This window comes from Nicotiana tabacum, chromosome 6, assembly GCF_000715075.1.
Source record: "Nicotiana tabacum cultivar K326 chromosome 6, ASM71507v2, whole genome shotgun sequence".
NCBI lineage: Eukaryota > Viridiplantae > Streptophyta > Magnoliopsida > Solanales > Solanaceae > Nicotiana > Nicotiana tabacum.
The window spans coordinates 22896746-22920216 of record NC_134085.1 but is presented as its reverse complement, the minus strand read 5'-3'; the positions used below and the strand labels follow the sequence as shown (position 1 = coordinate 22920216).

Below are 23471 nucleotides of genomic sequence, written 5' to 3'. Positions count from 1 at the left end.
CCATAGCCAAGTCCTCTCTTATTACTACTATGGTGTTTTTGTAGCCATGATAGTGCATCAGAGGACTTATTCCATTTACATGTTCTGTCTTGTTCATGCTTCACCTTGCTTAGATCTTCTTTTAGGACTCTTATCTGCTCATCTCTTTTGTACAACTCGTCCTTCATTTTTCCTAGATTTTCTTCTAAGGTGAGATGTGTGTGATTGTCACACCTCCTTTTTACACCTGAAAGGGGTATATAAGAGAGTTTTTCCAATTAAAGTGACATTAATCGAAATGGGATTATTTATTTATTCAGAGTCGCCACTTGGAATAGTTTATGGTGTCCCAAGTCACCGGTTTATTTTAAATCCCAATAAGGAAATTTGACTCCGTTTAAAGCCTACTAAACCAGAAGACCGGGTAAAGAATTCTATTAATCCCGGAGAAGGTGTTAGGCATTCTTGGGTTCCGTGGTTTTAGCACGGTCGCTCAACTGTTATTATTGGCCTATTATCTGATTTACTACATGTTTTAAACCTATTGTGCATTTTTAGCTTTATAACCGTTTTTAATTATTTTAACCGCTTTTTAGGATTTATGGAATTATTTCTTGAACAAGTTATGATTGTCGTACACTTGCCATTTTGGAACACACCGCAAACCACGCTACATGAAATGCACCTGTGATTCGCGACATATTTATTTTATTGTTATTCGGAGTTGTTATGATTAAGTCACATGAAATGCACACCCGAATCGGGAATTACTTATCACAACTATGTCACGGGAACCGTACCCGTAGCTATGATAATTTTATTATAACATGCCTAAAGCAACTAGCACATTTAGATTATTTTCCTAATCTTTGAGATTGTTGGGATGTCAAATTTATGAACAAGATATTATTGGGGCAAATACGCTAGCTAACGTGATCTATTACTTGGCCCACATTCCTTATGGTTCAAGACCCACCTCATGGCCTATTTATTCCTTGCCAAGAAAGAAACAGCTCCAATTTTTTCATCTACCCAATTAAAAGAATTTATTCAAGAACCAAGACTACGTACATCATAATCGAAATAAAAACTAATTAAAACAATTTAATTAAAAACTAAAATATGCTACTCAAACAACGTAGAATCACAAATCAACCAACACGCGTATTAAACTATCATAACACAATGAAGTGAGAATGAAAATTGAGAAATAGACCTTTTATTGATGAACAAAGCCGAAAATTGCAAATCAATCGGGCTAAACAAAACAACAATCCTTAGACTAAAACCCTTAAATTACAAACCAGAACCTCGAATCGACACCCAAAAAAAACCTTGAAGAATCTTCAAGTGAGAGGCAACCTTGTCCTTGTCAGTGAAGACACCAATCGACCCCACTATGTAATCTGCTCCAGTCTCGCCCCATGGAATCTCCACCAAAACTTTCAATGTAATCACGAAGAAAGGGAGAAAAGAATCGAAAAAGAAAGTGAAGGATTGGGACTTGCACTGTTCGACGTCAAATCAAATTTGTTGCGTCCACAGCTTTTCGTTAGCCTATGCTAGTCCAAAACTTTGCTACTGACATGGTACAACTGGAACAAGTGAAGAAGAGCACAAGAAATGTAATAATAGCCCAAAAGTTTTCACCGTTTCACATAATTTCATAGAATAATTATTTTTTGGCAAGTGAAACTTGAAATGGAATGGCAGCTATGTCCTAATGTTCATTTGGAGAAATGCAAAGATTGAGAAGAAACAAGGTTTGCATTGGGTCGCCGTTCTTTGTGAGGCGTAGGATTTGAAATCTTAGGGTAGAGTTTCTATAATTGGCTATTTTATATGGAGGTAGGAAGGGATGATGAACATTGGATTAGAAAGAAAATAGATGACTATGATTAAATCTTGCACTTAAGTGGGCTAATGGGTTGGGAAGAATGGACTAAGGGTAATTGGATTGGACCATGTCTTTTGGGTTTGAACTTAGGCTAAAAAGACCAAATAATATAATGTATCTATGAAAAAATATAAAAATCACTCTAAATTAAAATAAACTAATATAAAACTAAATACTACGAGTGAAACTAATTTTTTTTTTCATTTTCAAATGTTATAATACTATAAATATAAATATACTAATTGACTTTAACCTAAAGATGAGAATATTTATTTTATTTTTTGTAATTTTTATTTTTTGTGATAAAATAAAGCAAAAGAGTCAAAACTATTTAAAATAACGATATTAAATCTAAACTAAATATTTTACACTAAAATGTGTAAAATCTTGAGGAGGGTCAAAAATTACATGTCTACAGCTGCCCCTCTTTGACTGGAAACAGGAAGAGTTTTCAGACAAAGAACGACAAGATATGTTTTTTGACCCGACCCTTATTTAGAGAGACCAAACACTAAAAGAAAGGAGAATGTGACTGAGCACTGGTATCTGAGCTGCCTACATATCCTTGGCTATAAAGGAATCAGTCCACGTGTAGTTCAGAATTAGGAAGAGTGATGGAGTACCGAGGTGGAGAGCCGATTGAGGTGTCGTCGAGGTTCCGGTCCGCGGTTCCTATTATTACATCAAAATCAAAAATGAAAAAGACTACCTAGGCCTATCAACTATGAGTTACAAAATTCCTATCTATAAGTCTTCTGAAGCTTGATCTTGAGTCTTGAATGGTTATTTATGCAGACTTTAGATTTGAACATTGACGCTTGCTAGTTGCAGGTGCTAGTTCATTCTTCTTCGGCTTTTCGGATCAAAACCTGACACACCATGCGTGTGACTTCAGTCATGTCTTGAGCAACCCACCTCTTGTCTCAACTTCTGCATTTTGGATTCACTTCCCTTTTCTTTTTTCCTTTTTTTTGTTTTTCTTTTATTCTGAATTGAGATTACTTTTGTTGATCATCTAGGACTGTTGACTCGCATTCTTGCCGCGAGCTTCTGCTACTTCTAACTTGAATTGGATTCTGAAATGACTTCCCTTGTTCTCCATGTGGGCGCCTGATTGTTGAACTTGACCTGTCTTCCATCGAAACTTGAACCGTTTTTCCTTGTTCTCCAGGTGGGCGCCTGATTGCTGAACTTGAACTGTCCTCCTTCGAAACTGCTTTCCCTTGAAACTTGAACTGTCTTCCCTTGTTCTCCAGGTGGATGCCTGATACTACAGCAAAACAGACAACAAAAGAAACTTTTCTACCCCAGTTTGCACTAGGAAGATTTGTGAGTTGTTAGCAGAACTATAAATCACCTACGTTGTTGATGAAGGATGCAATGATGAGAGTAAAATTAATGACTCGACTAGGATGTGTGTCTCCTAAACGTGATTGAACTTGCGGAAAACTATAAACTAAGCTTGACTAAAGTAAAGACTGACCCTATTCTCCAGGCGGGGCCTTGATTTCAAGAAAACTAAACATTGATAACTTAAGAAAACTAAAGAGTGACCCCTATTTTTTCAAATTCAGACTTCCTTTTTTTAAAATTATTATCCTAGGAGAAAATTCATCGGACTAGGTTTTCTATCTTAGGAGAAAGATTCATCAGAATAAGATTTTGATCCTACGAGAAAGTTCATCAAACTAGGTCTTTTTTCTACTTCTTTTTTTTGGTATCTTAGGAGAAAAATTCATCAGACTAAGATTCCCTTTTTTGTTATATTAGGAGAAAGATTCACCAGAATAAGATTTATATTCTAGGAGAAAGTTCATCAGACTAGGTCTTCTATCTTAGGAGAAAGATTCACCGGACTAAGATTTCGATCCTAGGAGAAAGTTCATCAGACTAGGTCCTGTCTTAGGAGAAAGATTCATCAGACTAAGATTTTGATCCTAGGAGAAAGTTCATCAGACTAGGTCTTTTATCTTAGGAGAAAAATTCATCAGACTAAGATGTTTATCCTACGAGAAAGTTCATCAGACTAGGTTTTCATATCTTAGGAGAAAGATTCATCAGACTAAAATTTCGATCTTAGGAGAAAGTTCATCAGACTAGGTTTTATCTTAGGAGAAAGATTCATCAGACTAAGATTTATATCCTAGGAGAAAATTCATCAGACTAGGTTTTCTATCTTAGGAGAAAAATTCATTAGACTAAAATTTTGATCATAGGAGAAAATTCATCAGACTAAGATTTTTATTGGGAGGAAAAATCCATCAGACTAGGACTTTTTATCCTAGGAGGAAAAAATGTGAAGATCAATGGCAGAGTTTTATGCACAATAGCAAGACAAATAAAGGCAAAGATTTGAGAAGCTTCCCTTTGTCGGCTCTTCTCTTCTTTTCTTTTTCTTCTTTTTTTTTTCTTTTTTTTTGTTTTTTTTTCTTTTTTTTTGAACCACTTTTCTTGCACTGCTTTGTTCCTATTTCACACAAAGAAAAATTTGTCAGTTTTGAAAATGATGGTCGGTTTGTGGCCTTGAGTCCTTGGGCAGCTTTGACTTTTGCTCAATCAACTTGAATAGGTTTCAAGAGACTTTTACTCTGCATCAACCCTAATTATTTCAGACCTAGTACCATTTGTAATGGCTCAATCAGCCTTATCCCAACTGGAGATCTTTGCTTAGGGGACCTTTTCTGATATTTTGAATGACTTCCTGCTTTTTGAGCAATTTGTCTGTCAGAGAGAATCACAAGTTATCTTTCTAGCGCCAAGTAGGTTGACCAGAGTCTTTTGGGGGAGATTTTGCATGAATCCTCAGGGCATGTTGACTGTAACACCTGAGTGTGCTATCCAAATTTACTGTGTGAAACAGAAAATCTGGTAGCAGACTTTGAAATCTTTTCTTGCTTATTTTGAGAAGGACTGAATTAGAGTGAAGGGCACAATGATGCAAAGAAATAGTATTAACAAGAAGTGCCCTTGTCGGAAAGGACAGAAGGAAGAGTTTTTTTTTCCAATAACTAGCCTTAATGATCATGACATGCATTTTGGACTTAACAGCTGAATCTATCAAATGGATCTGATCTTTCCCATTCTTATGACTTTGAAGTTGGGCTTGTTCATGCCAATCCTCTACATCAGTTTCATGACTTACTTTCGACTAGTGGTGCCCCGAAGGGTTTCCACCAACAAGTCTCTCTCATTTATTTATCTCTGCTTACCGTCCCCTTACAGTGCCCGCGAGGATTTTCACTAGTAAGACTCTCTCATTTTTCTATTTCTTTTTCTCTTTCTTTTGTGAGCAACTTGACAGTGTTCTATGTCGCGTGACAACCGTTGCTCATTGCATGCTTCTTTTGGCATTTCTTGAAGGTGTATCGGGAGGTCTTTGTTTGGAAAGATTTTGGATAGGGTTGGAAAGAAAGGACATCACGAAGGCTCAAAATAGACTCAAAATAAAGGGGGTTGTAGACTTACAACTCTTGGAATCAACTCTTTCGAAAGTGAAATAAAATATTTGCCCCAGTTTCAGCTATTGGGGATTTTTTGGATTTTGTTTTTGACTTCTTATTTGGTTGGACCGAACCGTGAGGCTGCCTATGTATCCTTTAAAGGAATCAGGTCTAACGTAGTTCAAACATCTGACCTAACTAATTTGTTTTCATCTTTATTTCTGTTTTGTCTTTTCTTTTCTTTTTTGTCTATCTTCTTTTTTTCATTTTGTTTTCAAAACAAGTTGCCCCAGCTTCTATTTTCTGGAGGCATGGACCTTTTCCAGTTCTTTTCTTCTTCATTTTTTTCACTTGAACTTTCTAAGAATTGCCCAAGTTTGTACTCTTGGGACATGGACATTTTTTTCTTTTCCTTTTCCTTTTTTTTCTTTTTTGTTTTTTTAACTCTTGACTCTAAACTTGATCCCAAAAGAGGATGATCAAAGAAAATAACACAGGCTCAAAGGGGTAGCGAAGGATATAAAGTGTTTGGATAGCAGAAAAAGGGTCTCCCAACCTCGAGAATGCCAAATATAGTATCTTTTCCCGATCACAACATTGACGAACATGTCTGACTTCTTGGTGTGTCGTGGTCACAAGACACTTTCCATCCCTTAATGTCAAACTTTCCAACAAACTTCAATTGACTAAATATCCTCAAGCCCGATCTTCACAATGTTATTTCAGGGTTGTGATCCAGATTTTATTTGTTTTATTGAGTCAAACTCTTCTATCCCTCCATTCTGTTTGTATGAGTCATGTTTGTCTGTTTTGTTGCTATTTTTATTATCCGAGTTATTTTAGGGTGGTAACTCGGAATTTAGGTTGTTTGTCTTGTTATCAAACTCTTTCATCCTTTACTCAATAAAATATAATTTGTCCTTTTGTGTCATTCTATTTTTAGTTCTTTTTTCGCTAGTTCTAATGACATGACAGGCATGCGGAAATTTTGGCCAGATCTTAGAAACTGATTTAATCTGGAATTGGATAACTGGAAAAAAAAACTTTTGAGGATAAATAAAGAGTTAAAATACTTTGGAATTAAGGTCGAGTAAAGCAGCTGATAAACATCAAATGGTTTAAAAGAACTTTTAGATGTTGAAAGTCTGAACTGATTTTATAAATAAAGAGTTATGTGTTTTGATAAAAGTGTTAAATTTGATGAAAAACAATTAGTCCGTTTGGTAAAAGTTGTTGATAAACATTTTTATTAAAATAACCGAAATTTCCTAAAAACTATCGACACAAAATATAATAGAAAAGTATTTCATATGCAAAAAGATGAATGCAGAAATGGGATGACGAGGGAATTAAGGGTTTTATTTTGTAAAGGGTATTTTAAGAAATACAAATAATATTAAGGATAAAACCGTAAAAGATACGGTCCAATCAAAAGTGATTATAAGCTGACCAACTAATAATTTTTAGCTTATTTTATCTTATAAGTACTTGACTTATAAGTAATATTAATATTTTATCAAACGTGCAAATAAGATGATAAAAAGTATTCATAAACTTACTCATACACCTTAAATTAGCACTTGTGTAACATGTTTCCATATTGTTGGTATACTTTAATATTACACTTAGCATATAAAAAAATCATGAATTAATTTTTCCAAGAGCGACTTCAATCTTTGCTAATCAAAGATGAAGCTTACAAGCAAAAAGATACACATGTATGAAAAAAAAAATGATGGTCCCAAATGACACAAGAAGAGTGGTTGGAAGAGTGATTCAGATTCATATTTTCTATGCTAATTTTGCATGTTTTAAACTCTTAAAATACATCATTCGTGTCGGAACGTTCGTTAGAATTGCTTATAAATACGGGAAAAGAAAAGATATTGTCACCACCCCAAAACGATCCGATCGTGATGGCGCCTATCGTAAAACTAGGTTAGCTAACTCATTTTCAAAACAAACTATATTTTCATTTAAAACTTAAGAAAAACCATTTTTCAAAAGAAATCCGATAAAGATATAAAAATCCAGTTTAACAAAGCAAAAAAATACAATCCCAACCTCGGGTGTCATTAAGTCATGAGCAAAATACTATAACTATTCGAAATAAACAAGACTAACATAGTCTGAGAATATCCAACAAATATACTAAGAGGAAGATAAGGAGGGAGAAGGCGGAACTGCGATCGCCACGCAGCTACCTCGCTATCTCCAAGGAAAGTCCACAACTGATATGATCAGTAACCGCTACCGTGGCCAGAGATATCTGGATCTGCACACAAGGTGTAGGGGGTAACGTGAGTACACCAGCTCAATAAGTAACAAGTCCAAACTACGGACTGGCAGGTAGTAACGAACCAAACCTCAACAGGTAATACAATTAACTGTACAAAAAGTAGACATGCTTGCAGTTCAAGTAAAAACTCAACAGTAAATAATACTGTCTGAACCGTACGGAGTATAAAACTCAGGAAAATCTCTATGTACCAATGCACACATAGCATGGTCAATGTTATGTGTACCTCCACTCACAAGTGCTCAACCACTCAGTACTGTATATGGCCATCCGGCCCAGGGAAATCCATCCCGGAATATATATATCACTGAACGCAGTCATCCAGTACAGAGGAAGGTCATTCCAGCCCTATGGAGAAGATCCATCTCCATGTATAAATACTTTGGACAAGATCCATGTCCAGGGAAGATCCATCTCTCAATATCATCAACTACGCTCACTGGGGTATGTTACAGGCTCCAGAGGGGCTCCTACAGCCCAGGCGATATCATAATCATCAACATAACCGCTGCGGCGTGCAACCCGATCCCATATATTGTCACTCACAACCAGGCTCTTGGCTTCACTCAATCATCACTCTCCAGTCTCACACACACGGGCTCACAATGTCATGATACTAGCCCGAACAATGATATGATGTGCTAAATAGCAATAATCGAGACTGAGGCATGATATATAATACATGAACATGACTGAGTATAAAATATCAATAAAGATAATGATATGATAGTAAGAAATGACCTCTCGGGTCTCAACAGTATCAGCGTGAAGCCCTAACAGGATATCTAGCATGTTTTCACAGCAAATTTACTAAATCACATGATAGAAACACGAATATCAATAAGAAAGAGTTACTAAGCGGTGCCATGGAATGATCTGAGACGCATTTATCACAGTGCATGCCCACACGCCCGTCGATTAGCATTTGCGTCACCTCAATAGTAATCATAGAACACATAGTTCGGGATTTCGAACCATCAAAACCAAGTTTGGAACCGTTACTTACCTCAAGCCAAACCAAACTCTAGCCCGCGACGCCTTTGCCTCTCGATTCAACCTCCAAATGCCCCGAATCTAGCCAAATTAGAACCATAACATCATTATATGCTAAGGGAATAAAGCCCACGCAAAAATAATCAAATTACATCAAAAATCCCGAAATTGGTCAAATCCGATGCCCGGGCCCACGTCTCGGAATCCAATAAAAATTACATCCATTGAATCCTTATCCTCATACGAGTCCATACTTACCAAGAACATCAAAATCATACCATAAATGACCCCTCAAATCCCTAATTTACACTCTCCAATTTCAAGTCTTAATTCTCCAATTTTAAGCTTTAAATCCCACTAATTTCATGTCTAATTAGTTAGAAATCACCATAGAATCGAGTATTGAGTTCAAAAACCTTACCTCCAAGTGTTTCTCTTCGAATCCATCTTCAATCACTCTCAAAAAGTTTCAAAACCATCCAACAATGGTGAGAAATGGCCTAAAAATCGCGAAAGTGGCTTTATATACATTCTGCCCATGTGATTTTCCTTAATCGCAATCGCGGAAAGACCATCGCGATGAACAAATTTTGCTGGATCCAGAAATAACTCTACGCAAATGCGTCGCTCTCCATGCGAACGCGATGCTCTGCCCCTTACACCTACGCGATCGCGGACCACTGAACGCGTTCGCGAAGAACAAACGCGTGGACCCCAGCTTTGGTCTACTTAACCTTACGCGAACGCGACTTAGCCCACGCGTTCGCGATGCTTCATCTGATCAACCATCGTGATGACAACCCTTAATACGTGAACGCGAAGAACAAACTTTACTGCCTCCACAAATGCTCTACACAATCGCGAGCCTCCTCACGCGATCGCGAAGAAGGAACATCTGCTACAGAATGGAAGAAAAAATATGCAACTTTTCAAACCACAAACTTGGTCCGATAACCTCCCGAACTCACCCAAGGCCCTCAGGACCTCAACAAAACATGCCAACACATTGCATAACATCATTCAAACTTACTCGAGACTTTGAATCACTCAAAACAACACTAAAACACCAAATCAACCTCGGATTCAAACCTAAAAACTTAGAAACTTTCAAATTTGACAAACAATGCCGAAACCTATCAAATCAACTCCGAATGACCTGAAATTTTGCACACACATCACAAATGACACTACGTACCTACTCCAATTTCTGGAATTTCATTCCGACCCCGATATAAATATTTCCACTACCAACCGGAAAACACCAAGATTCTAATTTCATCAATTAAGCCTAAATCCACCACGGACCTCCAAATTACATTCTGAACATGCTCCTAAGTCCCAAATCACCTTACGAAGCTATCCGAATCATAAAAACCAAATTCCGAGATCGTTTACTCACAAGTCTACTTCCGGTTGGCTTTTCCGACTAAATGGCCAACTTAAGAGATTAAGTGTCTCATAACACTCCAAAACTACCCCAAGCCTGAACCAACCAACACAATACGATGAAATGTAGCTGAACAACACATAAGAAAGTAGTAATAGGGGAAACGAAGCGGTAACTCATGAAACGACCGGCCGGGTGGTTACATCCCCCCTCTTAAACAAACGTTCGTCCTTGAACGAGTCAAGAAACATACTTGAAGCCTCAAATAGGTGAGGATATCTTCTCCGCATCTCCCGCTCGGTCTCCCAAGTAGCCTCCTCCACGGGCCGACCTCTCTACTGCACTTTCACTGAAGCCATATCCTTTGATCTCAACTTTCGAACCTGACGCTCCAAAATAGCCACTGGCTCCACATCATAAGTCAAATCATCATCTAACTGAACCGTGCTGAAATCCAAAACATGAGACAGATCGCCAATATACTTTCGGAGCATAGAAACATGAAATATCGGATGCACACTCTACAAGCTAGGTGGCAAAGCAAGCTCATAAGCCACCTCCCCAATCCTCCGAAGCACCTCGAAAGGCCCAATGAATCGAGGACTCAATTTACCCTTCTTCCCAAATCTCATAACACCTTTCATGGGTGAAACCTTCAGTAGAACCTTCTCCCCAACCATGTAAGACACATCACGGACCTTCCTGTCAACATTACTCTTTTGTTTTAACTGCGATGTACGAAGGTGCTCCTGAATCACCTTCACCTTGTCCAAAGCATCCTGCACTAAGTCTGTACCCAAAAGCCTGGCCTCACCCGGCTCAAACCAACCAACTGGAGATCTACACCGTCTCCCATATAAAGCCTCATATGGAGCCATCTGAATACTCACTGATAACTGTTGTTATAAGCAAACTCCGTGAGCGTAGAAACTGATCCCATGACCCTCCAAAATCAATGACACGAGCACACAGCATGTCCTCCAATATCTGAATGGTGCGCTCGGACTGCCCGTCCATCTGAGGGTGAAAAGCTGTGCTCAACTCAACCTGAGTACCCAACTTTCTCTGCGCGTTTCTCCAAAACTGTGTAGTAAAGTGAGTACCTCTATCTGAAATGATGGAAACTGGAACACCATACATGCGAACAATCTCTCGGATATAGATCTCTGCCAACCGCTCTAAAGAATAGGTAATACACACTGGAATGAAGTGCGCAGACTTGTTCAACTAATCCACAATCACCCAAATAGCATCAAACTTCTTCAAAGTCCGTGGGAACCCAACCACGAAATCCATGGTGATCCGCTCCCACTTCCACTCTGGAATATCTAACTGCTGATGCAAGCCACCCGGTCTCTGATGCTCATATTTCGCTTGCTAACAATTGAGACATCGAGCTACAAATCCCACAATATCCTTCGTCATTCTCCTCCACCAATAGTGCTGCCTCAAATCCTGATACATCTTTATGTCACCTAGATGGATAGAATACCGCGAGCTATGGGCCTCGTCCAGAATCAATTCCCGAAGCCCATTTACATTGGGCACACATATCCATCCCTGCATCCTCAATACTCCATCATCACCAATAGTCACATCTCTAGCATCGTCGTGCTGAACCCTATCCTTAAGGACAAGCACATAAGGATCATCATACTGGCACTCTTTGATGTGATCGAACAAGGAAGACCGAGAAACCACATAAGCTAAGACCTGACTGGGTTCCGAAATATCCAACCTCACAAGTCGATTGGCCAAGGCCTGAATGTCAACTACAAGAGATCTCTCCCCAACAAGAATAAATGCAAGACTGTCCATACTCACTGCCTTCCTACTCAAAGCATCGACCACTACATTGGCCTTCCCCGGATGGTACAAGATAGTAATATCATAGTCCTTTAGCAGCTCCAACCATCTCCACTACCTCAAATTGAGATCCTTCTACGTGAACAAGTGCTGGAGGCTACGATGATCAGTAAACATCTCACAAGACACACCATAGAGATAATGCATCCAAATCTTCAACGCGTGGACAATGGCAGTCAACTCCAATCATTAACGGGGTAGTTCTTCTTATGGGACTTCAACTGAAGAGAAGCATAAGCAATCACTCTACCCTCCTACATCAATACACACCCGATACCAACTCTCGAAGCATCACAATACACTGTATATGAACCTAAAGCTGATGGCAAGACTAACACTGGAGTTGTGGTCAAGGCAGTCTTGAGCTTCTGAAAGCTCGCCTCACACTCATCCGACCACATGAAAGGAGCATTCTTCTAAGTCAATTTGGTCAAGGGTGATGCTATAGATGAAAATCTCTGAACGAACCAACGGTAATAGCCCGCCAAACCAAGAAAGCTGCGAATCTCTGTGGCTGAGGACGGTCTGGGCCAACTCTGAACTGCCACTATATTCTTCGGATCAACCTGAATACCCTCACTAGACATCATGTTCCCCAAGAAAGCCACTGAAGTGAGCCAAAACTCACATTTGGAGAACTTTGCATAAAGCTTATCCTCCCTCAATCTCTGCAACACAACTCTCAAATGCTCCGCGTGCTCCTTCTGACTATGCGAGTATACCAGAATATCATCAATGAATACAATAACGAACTAGTCGAGATAAGGCCGAAACACGCTGTTCATCAAATGCATTCATCATGCGGCTGGGGCATTGGTTATCCCAAACGACATCATAAGGAACTCATAATGACCATATCGGGTCCTGAAGGCTGTCTTAAGAATATTAGAGTCCTTGATCTTCAGCTGGTGATACCCTGAACGGAGATCAATCTTGGAGAACATTGTCGCTCCTTGAATCTAGTCAAATAAATCATTGATACGAGGCAAAGGATACTTGTTATTGATTGTAACTTTGTTCAACTGCCTGTAGTCAATGCACATCCTTATCGTTCCATCCTTCTTCTTCACAAATAGAACAGGCACACCCCAAGGCGACACACTAGGTCGAATAAACCCCTTATCAAGGAGTTCCTGAAGCTACTCCTTCAACTTTTTCAACTCCGCCGGTGCCATACGATACGATGAAATAGAAATGGGCCAAGTGCCCGGCACCAAATCAATACCAAAGTCAATATCCCTGTCCGGTGACATGCTCGGCAGGTCTTAGGAAACAGATCCGGAAAGTCTCTCACTACGGGAACTGAATCAATGGTAGGAGTCTCTGCACTAACATCCCTTACGAAGGCCAGATAAGTAAGACAACCCTTCCCAACCATCCGCTGGGCCTTCAAAAATGAAATCACTCTACTGGGAACATAATCTGTCGAACCTCGCCACTCAATCCGTGGAAACCCCGGCATAGCCAACATCACTATCTTAGCATGACACGGAGATAAACAATCCATGTCCAATATCACATCGAAATCAACTATACTAAGCAACAAGAGGTCCACTCGGGTATCCAAACCCCCAATAGTCACCACACATGACCGATATACACGGTCCACAATAGTAGTATCGCCCACCGAAGTAGATACATGAACAGATAAAATAAGAGGCTCGCGAGGTGTATCCAAGTAATGAGCAAAGTATGATGAAACATATGAAAAAGTGGAACCAGGATCAAATAATACAGAGGCATCTCTGTGGCACACTGAGACAATACCTGTAATCACATCATTTGAAGCAATAACATCTGGTCTGGCTGGGAGGGCATAGAAACGGGCCTGACCATCACCTGATCATCCTCCCCCTCTAGGGCGACCCCTGCTGACTGACCTCCACCCCGAGATGACTGAGAGGGTGGAGAAGTAACTGGTGCTGAAGTCGAAGGGTGAATCCTCTGTTAAGATGAACCTCCCGTATGACGGGGACAAAACCTCTTAATATGACCCAAATCTCCACACTTAAAGCAACCTCTCCCGCCAAATGGCGGTGGGGACTGAAGGGAGTCCCGGGCACCAGGATGCCCATTAGAAGAACCCGACATAGCTGAGCCCTGAACTGATGGTGCCTAAGTCAAACTCTGAGCTGGAAGGGCACTGAGAGATGAGTGATCCTGATGTGAATTGTGAGAAACATCGCCAGATGACCCACCACGGTGGCCTGAACGGGCTGGCTGAGCATGTCTAAATGGACGACCTCTGTCGTGCTGAAACTGACCTCCCGAAAGAACACCACCAAAACTACCAGATCCCCGAGGCTTCTTGACCTCCCTCTCAACTCGCTCTTAGCAGTGAACCGACTCTATCTCTCGAGCAATGTCAACCTCCTCCTCAAAAGAAGCACCATACACCCTCTATATGGTCATAAGAATCTATAGCTGATAAGCGAGGCCATCCACTAATCTCCTGATCCTCTCCCTATCTGTAGGAACCAACCAAACAGCATGACGGGCTAACTCAGAGAACCTCATCTCATACTGCGTCACAGTCATATCATCCTAATGCAACTGCTCGAACTGCCTATGCAGCTCCTCTCTGCGGGACTGCAGCACATACTTCTCCAGGAAGAGAGCGGAGAACTGCTGCCAGGTAAGGGGCGCTGCACCAATAGGCCTACGCCTCTCATAAGCCTCCCACCAAGTAAAGGCAGCTCTCGAAAACTGAAAAGTAGTAAATGAAACCCCACTAGTCTCCAGAATACCCGCTGTACATAACATCCTCTGACACTTGTCCAAGAAACCTAGGGCATCCTCGCCCTCTACACCACTGAAAGTCGGAGGCTGAAGTCTACCAAACCTCTCCAATCGACGATGCTCGTCATCAGGCATAACTGGAACCACATAATCTGGAGCAGGTGCAACCGGCTGGGCTGGTGGTGTCTGGAGTCCCTGCACAACCTGCTCGAGTGTACGAGGGGCGGGAATCTGAGTGCCTCCCCTAGCCTAAGAAGTAGGTGCTGTAGTAGAAATTGCGACCGCCTGAGCTAGACTAGTGCACATGGTTAAGATCTGAGCCAAGGTCTCCTGAATACCCGGAATGACAATAGGCACAGTCGGTGCCTAAACTGGTACTGCTGGAGAATCCCCCGCTGGAGCCTGATCATGTACTGGGGCGGCTGGTGGATTTGCATGCAGGTGCTGCCCTAGCTGCTGTGCGGGATACACCCCTGCCCCTACCACGGCCTCGACCGCGACCTCGGTCTCTAGTGGCCCCAACTGGCGGTACTGGTGGTCGTCCGTCCTGACTGGTAGCACGTGTCCTCACCATCTGTAAGAGAATAGAATAACAGAAGTTTAGTACTAGAATCAACATATTTGCATGACAAGAATTCAAGAATGTGAAGTTTTTCCTAAAGGTTCTGCAGCCTCCCGAGGATAAGTACAAACGTCTCTGTACCGATCCGTGAGACTCTACTAAACCTGCTCATGACCCGTGAGACCTATGTAACCTAGGCTCTGATACCAACTTGTCACGACCCCAAAACCAACCGTCGTGATGGCGCCTATCGTGGAACTAGGCAAGCCAACTACTCAACCAGATCACCAAGTTTCATTTAAAAGTTGAGAAAAACCATTTTTCAACAGAAATCCAATAAAGATATAAAAATCCAGTTTAACAAAGCGGAAAAATACAAGCCCGACCTCGGGTGTCACTAAGTCATGAGCAAAATACTACAACTATTCGAAATAAACAAGACAAATATAGTCTGAGAATATCCAACAAATATACTAAGAGGAAGATAAGGAAGGAGAAGGTGGAACTGCGATCACGAGGCAGCTACCTCGCTATCTCCAAGGAAAGTCCACAACTGATATGATTAGCAACCGTTACCGTGGCCTGAGATACTTGGTTCTGTACACAAGGTGCAGGGGTAACGTAAGTACACCAACTCAGTAAGTAACAAGTCCAAACTATGGACTGACAGATAGTGACGAACCAAACCTCAACAGGTAATACAATTAACTGTAGAGAAAGTAGACATGCTTGCAGTTCAAGTAAAAACTCAACAGTAAATAATGCAATATGAACAATATGGAGTATAAAACTCAGGAAAATTTCTATGTACCAATGCACAGATAACATGATCAATGTTACGTGTACCTTCACTCACAAGTGCTCAACCACTCGGTACTGTATATGGCCATCCGGCCCAGGGAAGATCCATCCCGGAATATATACATATAACTGACCACAGTTATCCAGTACCGAGGAAGGCCATTCCAGCCCTATGGAGAAGATCCATCTCCAGGTATAAATACTTCAGACAAGAACTATGTCCAGGGAAGATCCATCCCTCAATATCATCAACTGTGCTTACTGGGGTGTGTTACAGACTCCGGAGGGGCTCCTGCAGCCCAAACGCTATCATAATCATCAACATAACCGTTGCAGCGTGCAACCCCATCCCATATACTGTCACTCACAACCAGGCTCTCGGCCTCACTCAGTCATCACTCTCCAGTCTCACACAGGCGAGCCCACAATGTCATGATACTAGCCCGAACAATGATATGATGTGCCAAATAACAACAATCGAGATTAATGCATGATATATAATGCATGAACATGACTGAGTACAGAATATCAATGAAGATAATGATATGACCGCAAGAAACGACCTCTCGGGTCTCAACAATATCGGCGTGAAGCCCTAACAGGATATCTAGCATGTTTTCACAGCGCATTTACTAAATCACATGATAGAAACACGGATATCAACAAGAAAGAGTTACTAAGCGGTGCCATGGAATGATCCATGCCGCATTTCTCATGTTGCACGCACATACACCCGTCACTTGGCATTTGCGTCACCTTTAGTAATCATAGAACACATAGTTCGAGGTTTCGAACCCTAAGAACCAAGTTTGAGAGCGTTACTTACCTCAAGCCAAGCCAAACTCTAGCCCGCGACGCCCTTGCCTCTCGATTCGGTTTCCAAATTCCCCGAATCTAACCAAAATCAGAACCATAATATCAATATATGCTTAGGGAACAAAGCCCACGCGAAAATAATCAAATTACATCAAAAATTCTGAAATTGGTCAAACCCGATCCCCGGGTTTACATCTCGGAATCCGATAAAAATCACATCAATAGAATCCTTATCCTCCCACGAGTCATACATACCAAGAACATCAAAATCAGACCACAAATGGCCCCTCAAATTCCCAATTTACACTGTCTAATTTCAAGCCCTAATTCCCCAATTTTAGGCTTTAAATCCCACTAATTTTATGTCTAATTAGTTAGAAATCACCATAGAATTGAGTATTGAGTTCAAAAACCTTTCCTCCAAGTGTTTCCCTTCGAATCCCTCTTAATCCCTCTCAAAAAGCTTCAAAACCGTCCAACAATGGTGAGAAATGGCCTAAAAATCGCGAAAGTGGCTTTATATACATTCTGCCCAGGTGATTTTCCTTAATCGCAATCGCGGAAAGACCATCGCAAAGAACAAATTTTGTTGGCTTCAGAAATAACTCTACGCGAACACGTCGCTCTCCATGAAAACGCGATGCTCTATCCCTTACACCTACTCGATCACGGACCACTGAACGCGTTCGCGAAGAACAAACATGTTTCCCCAGCTTTGGTCCACTTAACCTTACGCGAACACGACTTAGACCACGCGTTCGCGATGCTTCACTTGATCAACCATCGCGATCGCAACCCTTAATACGCGAACGCAAAGAACAAACTTGATTGCTTCCAGAAATGCTCTACGCGATCGCGAGCCTCCTCACGCAATCGCGAAGAAGGAACCTTTGCAACAGAACAGAAGAAAAAATCTACAACTCTCCAAACCACGAACTTGGTTTGATAACCTCTCGAAACTCACCCGAGGCCCTCGGGACCTCAACCAAACATACCAACACATCCCATAACATCATTCAAACTTAGTCGAGCCTTCGAATTACTCAAAATAATTCTAAAACACCAAATCAACCTCGGATTCAAGCCTAAAAACTTAGAAACTTTCAAATTCCACAAACGACGTCGAAACCTATCAAATCAACTCCGAATGACTTGAAATTTTGCACACACGTCACAAATGACACTACAAACCTAATCAAATTTCAGGAATTCCATTCCGACCTCGATATCAAGATTTCCACTACCAACTGGAAAACGCCAAGATTCCAATTTTGCCAATTCAAACCTAAATCCACCACGGACCTCCAAATTACATTCCGAACATGCTCCTAAGTCCCAAATCACCTCATGAAGCTATCCGAATAATAAAAAATAAATTCCGAGATCGTTACTCATAAGTCAACTTCCGATTTATTTTTCCAACTAAATGGTCAACTTAAGAGACTAAGTGTCTCATAATACTCCAAAACTACCCAAGCCCGAACCAGCCAACGCGATACGATGAAATGTTGCTGAACAACACATAAGAAAGCGAAAATGGGAGAAACGGAGTGGTAACTCATGAAACGACCGGCCGGATCGTTATAGATATATAACAAAAAGTATTCTTTAATTACCAAATTTGGTAAATCTACGTAACCAAATGAGTGTTAGCTGGCATGTACGCAATTTTTTCTTTCTTTTCCTTTGGATGGATTGTGGCAGGTAAAAGAGAAGTTTACACGCTGAACCTGCTAAAATAATATTCTTTTTCATCTTAGATTTTATGATATTATTTTAATAGAAGCTAGGGATTTGCCGATAATATCGTACCTCGGCTGAGTTAAATTTTCTAGTTAAAATTGTCGTCTCTAAAATATCTTATACTCCTACCTAACTAAAATCCTTGAAGCTGCATTTGGCTTCAGCTTCAAAATCACTTTAATTGTATAAAGATGATAAGAAAATGTCATTTGTCTTATATTACTGACATTAATTTAACATTTACTATCAACAATCTTTCGGTTCATTTTTGTCTAACTTTTTTTTCATAACAGAAATTAGCTTTTAATAAAGTAAAACCTAAAACTTAGGGGTAATTTGGTTCGGAACAAGGATAAATTACAATCCAACATTTAATATACGATAAATAATACCAAATAATTTTGATATAGAATTTATATTAATTCTAGCTAATACTATTAAAAAAACACAGGATTAATGTTCCAATCCTGATAACCAAACGACCCTTGATGTATTGATCTAGGAGTGGTTAGAATTGGTGATACGAGACTAGGTGAAATTTTTTTTAGCCCATTGACTACTTCTTCACCTAACAACTTAAGATGTTATTGACAGTGGATGCCATGCTCAAAATCTTGACCTTGTCTTTGTCCTGTGCCATTCTCTCTCAAAAAATGGTTTTAAAGAACAAAACTAAAATCACACTTGATTTTCAACCCTTTCTCCATAATTTTTACTTTTGTAGATTATTAACGAAGGTAAAGTCATGTTTGTGTTTAAATAGGATTATAATCATTTTACCAAAAGAAGTTACTAATTTATTACGTATTTAATTTATATAAGCTGACATTGTAAATTCTTTTTTAATTAACTATCAGTGTATTTAATCTGCTGTAGCAGATTATCTAGTTTGTTTTATGAATTATTAATTCATTTATTACAAATGATTACTTATTGTTATCCTTTAGCTAATTGGATAGTGTACAACTTCTTATAACTATCGGTATGATAAAATTCTTTTAACTATTGGTGTATAAAAGTTAAACTCATAAAATACAACAACAATAACAACAACAACAACAACGATCCAGTAAAATCTCAATAGTGGGATTTGGGGAGGGTAGTGTGTACGCAGACCTTACTCCTACCCCGAGGGAGTAGAGAGGCTGTCCCTGAAAGACCCTCGGCTCAAGAAGACGAAAAGAGATAATATCATTACTACCAACAGAAACCATCGGAAAAATAAGATCACGAAACCAGAAAATAGATGCAAAGCAAAAGCGATAGCCATTACATAGACCTGACACTATGAAAAACGAAAGAGTAGTAAGACACAACATTTGCCACTAGCTGACTTAACAAAAATCCTGCCAGACTAGCCTCGCAAAGGTACGAAGAAGGGAAAGACTCAACTACCTCCTAACCTACAACCCTGATACTCGACTTCCACAGCTTCCTATCAAGGGCCATGTCCTTGGTAATCTAAAGCCTCGTCATGTCCTGTCTGATCACCTCTTCTCATGCCCTCCAAATCCTGTCGATCACACCTTCTTACTGGAGCATTTGAGCTTCTCCTCTGTACGTGCCCAAACCATCCGAGCCTCGCTTCCCGCATCTTGTCACCAATGGGACCCACGCCCACCTTCTCCCGAATATCATCATTCCTAATCTTATCCATCTTAGTGTGCCCGCACATCTACCTCAACATCCCCATTTCTGCTACTTTCATCTTCTGGATATGTGCGTTCTTAACAGGTCACACTCAGCCCCATACATCATGGCCGGTCTAACCACCGCTTTATAAAACTTACCTTTGAGTATCAGTGGCACTTTCTTGTCACACAAGACTCTAGACGCTAACCTCCACTTCATCCGCCCCACCCTAATACGGTGTATGACATCCTCATCAATCTCCCCTCCCCCTGGATGAACGATCCAAGGTACTTGATGCTACCACTACTTGGGATGACAAGTGATTCAAGCTTCACTTCCACGCCCATTTCCTTCGGCTCAGCGCTGAACTTACACTCCAGGTATTCCGTCTTCGTCCTACTCAGCTTGAAACCCTTAGATTCAAGAGCTTGTCTCCAAACCTCCAACCTCTCGTTAATACCGGCTCGCGACTCATCAATCAGAACTATGTCATCAACGAATAATATACACCAGGGCACCTCTCCTTGAATATGGTGTGTTAACGCGTCCATCACCAGGGCAAATAAGAACGAGCTGAGTGCAGAACCTTAGTGTAACTCCATAACAAACGAAAAATGATCAGAGTCGCCTCCTACTGTCCTAACACAAGTCTTAACCCCATCATACATGTCCTTAATCGTCATAATGTAGGCAACTGACCCACCTTTTGCCTCCAACCATCTCTAGAGAACTTCTCTAGAAACCTTATCATACGCTTTCTCTAGATCAATAAACAACAAGTACAGATCCTTCTTCCTCTCTATGTACTGTTCTACCAACCTTCTAATAAGGTGTATAGTTTTCGTAGTAGAACGACCCGGCATGAACCCGAACTGGTTGTCGGATATAGACATCATCCTCCTCACCCTCGCTTCAACCACCCTCTTCCAAAATTTCATAATATATGACTCAGTAATTTAATACCCTTATAATTGTTACAACTCTAAATATCACCTTTGTTCTTATACAAAGGAACCACCGTACTCCACCTCCACTCACACCTTGATTATCGGAACTGCTTTCTGTTTAATAAATTTTAAACCGTTGATAGCATTTCACTAGAGAATGATACCATATATTAAAAAAACCACAACTAAAGTTTATTGCACAAAGAATTCTCTTATTTTCATTAACATAATGTCACAAGTGTCAAAAGCTTCAAAAGTTTGGCCCACAGGAATAGAGACAAAACAGAGAGAAACTCATGAACTGAAAAATAAGAAGATACCCAGAAAACAAAGAGGAGTTTGCCAAGAGATTTAACCAATGTCACTATCCAATTTTAAAATATCTGGATAATGAAAAGTGAAATACGTTCACACATACGAATTTTTAATGAGCCAAAATCTAATCTAACTTTTAGGGACCTTATTGTTCGTTTATATATTTAATTATTTAATCTTTTTTTTTTTTGGTTCCTTGCTCTTTTAACAAAATTTAGCATTTTTAGTTGTGTTGAAACAATGGCGTTGGCAATTAGGGATACCTCAATTTTTTTAAGTACATTTTCAATACTGGTTTTATTTGTTAATCTGCATGTATCCTTGTTATAACAGCCTTTAAGAATTAGAGGTAATTCAGCTTAAGACTATTATGTGAAAAATACAAACTCAACTAATAACTTTCGATGTCACTAAACATTTAAATAATATAAACCGATCAAGCGTTCCAAACATAAATAAGAAAAAAAAAATACATAGAAAAGAAGGAAATAAGAGGGAAGGAGGGGGGAGGGGGTTCATTTAACAAGTACTTAATACTCCCTTAATTTACTTCTACTTGTCCAGTATTTTAAATATAGATTTTCACTTTTAATTGTCACTTTTAACATATCAAGAAAAATATTTCTTTTTTTTTTCTTATTATACCCACAATATTAGTTACTGATTTCAAATCATTTTCTCAAATTCATTAATAATATGAATTTAAATTATACACTCCATTTATTATTTTTTAAGAGACGTGAAAAATTCGGAGTGGACAGGTAAAAAAGTAAAAGGGAGTGAAATGGAGAAAGCTAAATTTCACATTTCAAGGTATTAACATATGTTAAATTAAAGAGAAGAATTGCACAATTCCCAGAACCCCATCATGTACAATTCTCCATACCCTCCTCATATATCTCATCTCATGATTTAACAAATCATGCATCCAAAGTGAGATTTTCCATCTCACTCCCTATTCCACTTACTACCTATTGTTATCTCACAAGGCCTAATAGAAAAAAGAAATAAAAAAACTCCACCTTCCAAAATGAGAGAAAATTATAAATAAATAAAAAAGGAAAGAAAATTAATTATCTAAAAATGACCCCCCAATCCCCCAACCCCCCCAAAAAAAAAAAATTTATGTAGAACTTGCTAGCCTCATACACTTCTAGCTAACATTTCTTGAAATCTCCTATAAGATTCAACTTTCTCCAACCTAAACCTTTCATGACAATTTGCTATGAACATATCAGCAAGCTTATCAATATCATTCCCATTCTTTGTATTTTTTTCATTATTTTCCTCACAAGCCTTCTCTTCAAGCCATTGAAGATACCCAGAGAGCTCAGATTCATCACAAGCAGTAGAAATAATAGAATTCCACGTAGAATCATAATAAACATGGCCAGTGGCACAATCCTCAAGGGCTGTTGGCACTGGCACTGGCATTACATGAGAAGAACACCAATTATAGTGAAGCCTAAATGAGCCAAGAAAAAGCTTGTTGTTCTTGTATTTCCTGTTTTTCTTCATCATGGGAAATTCAAGAAGATGGACTAATTGTACATTCTTGACAAGTTGAAACAAGATAGATTTGGCCTTGGCTAGCGCGCGAAAAACGCGGTATAAGTGGGAGAAAATGAAGGATTGTACTAGGGTTTTGAGCTTCATGGAGTTTAAGGTTGAAGATGATGGAGTTGTAGTAGAAGATGAAGTAGGGAGAGTTTTTGGATGAGAGGGGCCAGCCATTGTTTTTTCTTCTCTTTACTTTGGATGTGTGGGGTGTGAGTTAATGTGTCTTGTTCTAACGTATTTATAAAGGATCTTGATTACCAATTTGCCACTGGTAAGTAGGTAATTTATAGAAAGTGCCAACCACTTTGCAGAATTTCAAAACTCCCTTCTTTTTGTTTGGGTCTTTTTTGAGTTTGTAAAAAAATATTTTAACAATCAGATTATAAGGTTATTAATTATAAGTAATTTTTTTTGGTAAATATTAGTTTATAAACTGTATAATATAATAATTAACTTGCTATTATAGGTTAAACTAGATTAATAGCGTAACATAAT

General features: G+C 39.5%; 1 protein-coding gene across 1 annotated transcript; it reads right to left on the bottom strand.

Annotated features, from left to right (window-relative positions):
• Positions 1-22186: 22186 nt before the first annotated feature.
• On the bottom strand, positions 22187-23203 carry LOC107826147 (uncharacterized). Its single transcript, XM_016653099.2, has one exon. The coding sequence runs from the start codon at positions 23148-23150 to the stop codon at positions 22560-22562; it is 591 nt and encodes a 196-aa protein (XP_016508585.1). The 5' UTR covers positions 23151-23203; the 3' UTR covers positions 22187-22559.
• Between the last annotated feature and the right edge of the window lie 268 nt (positions 23204-23471).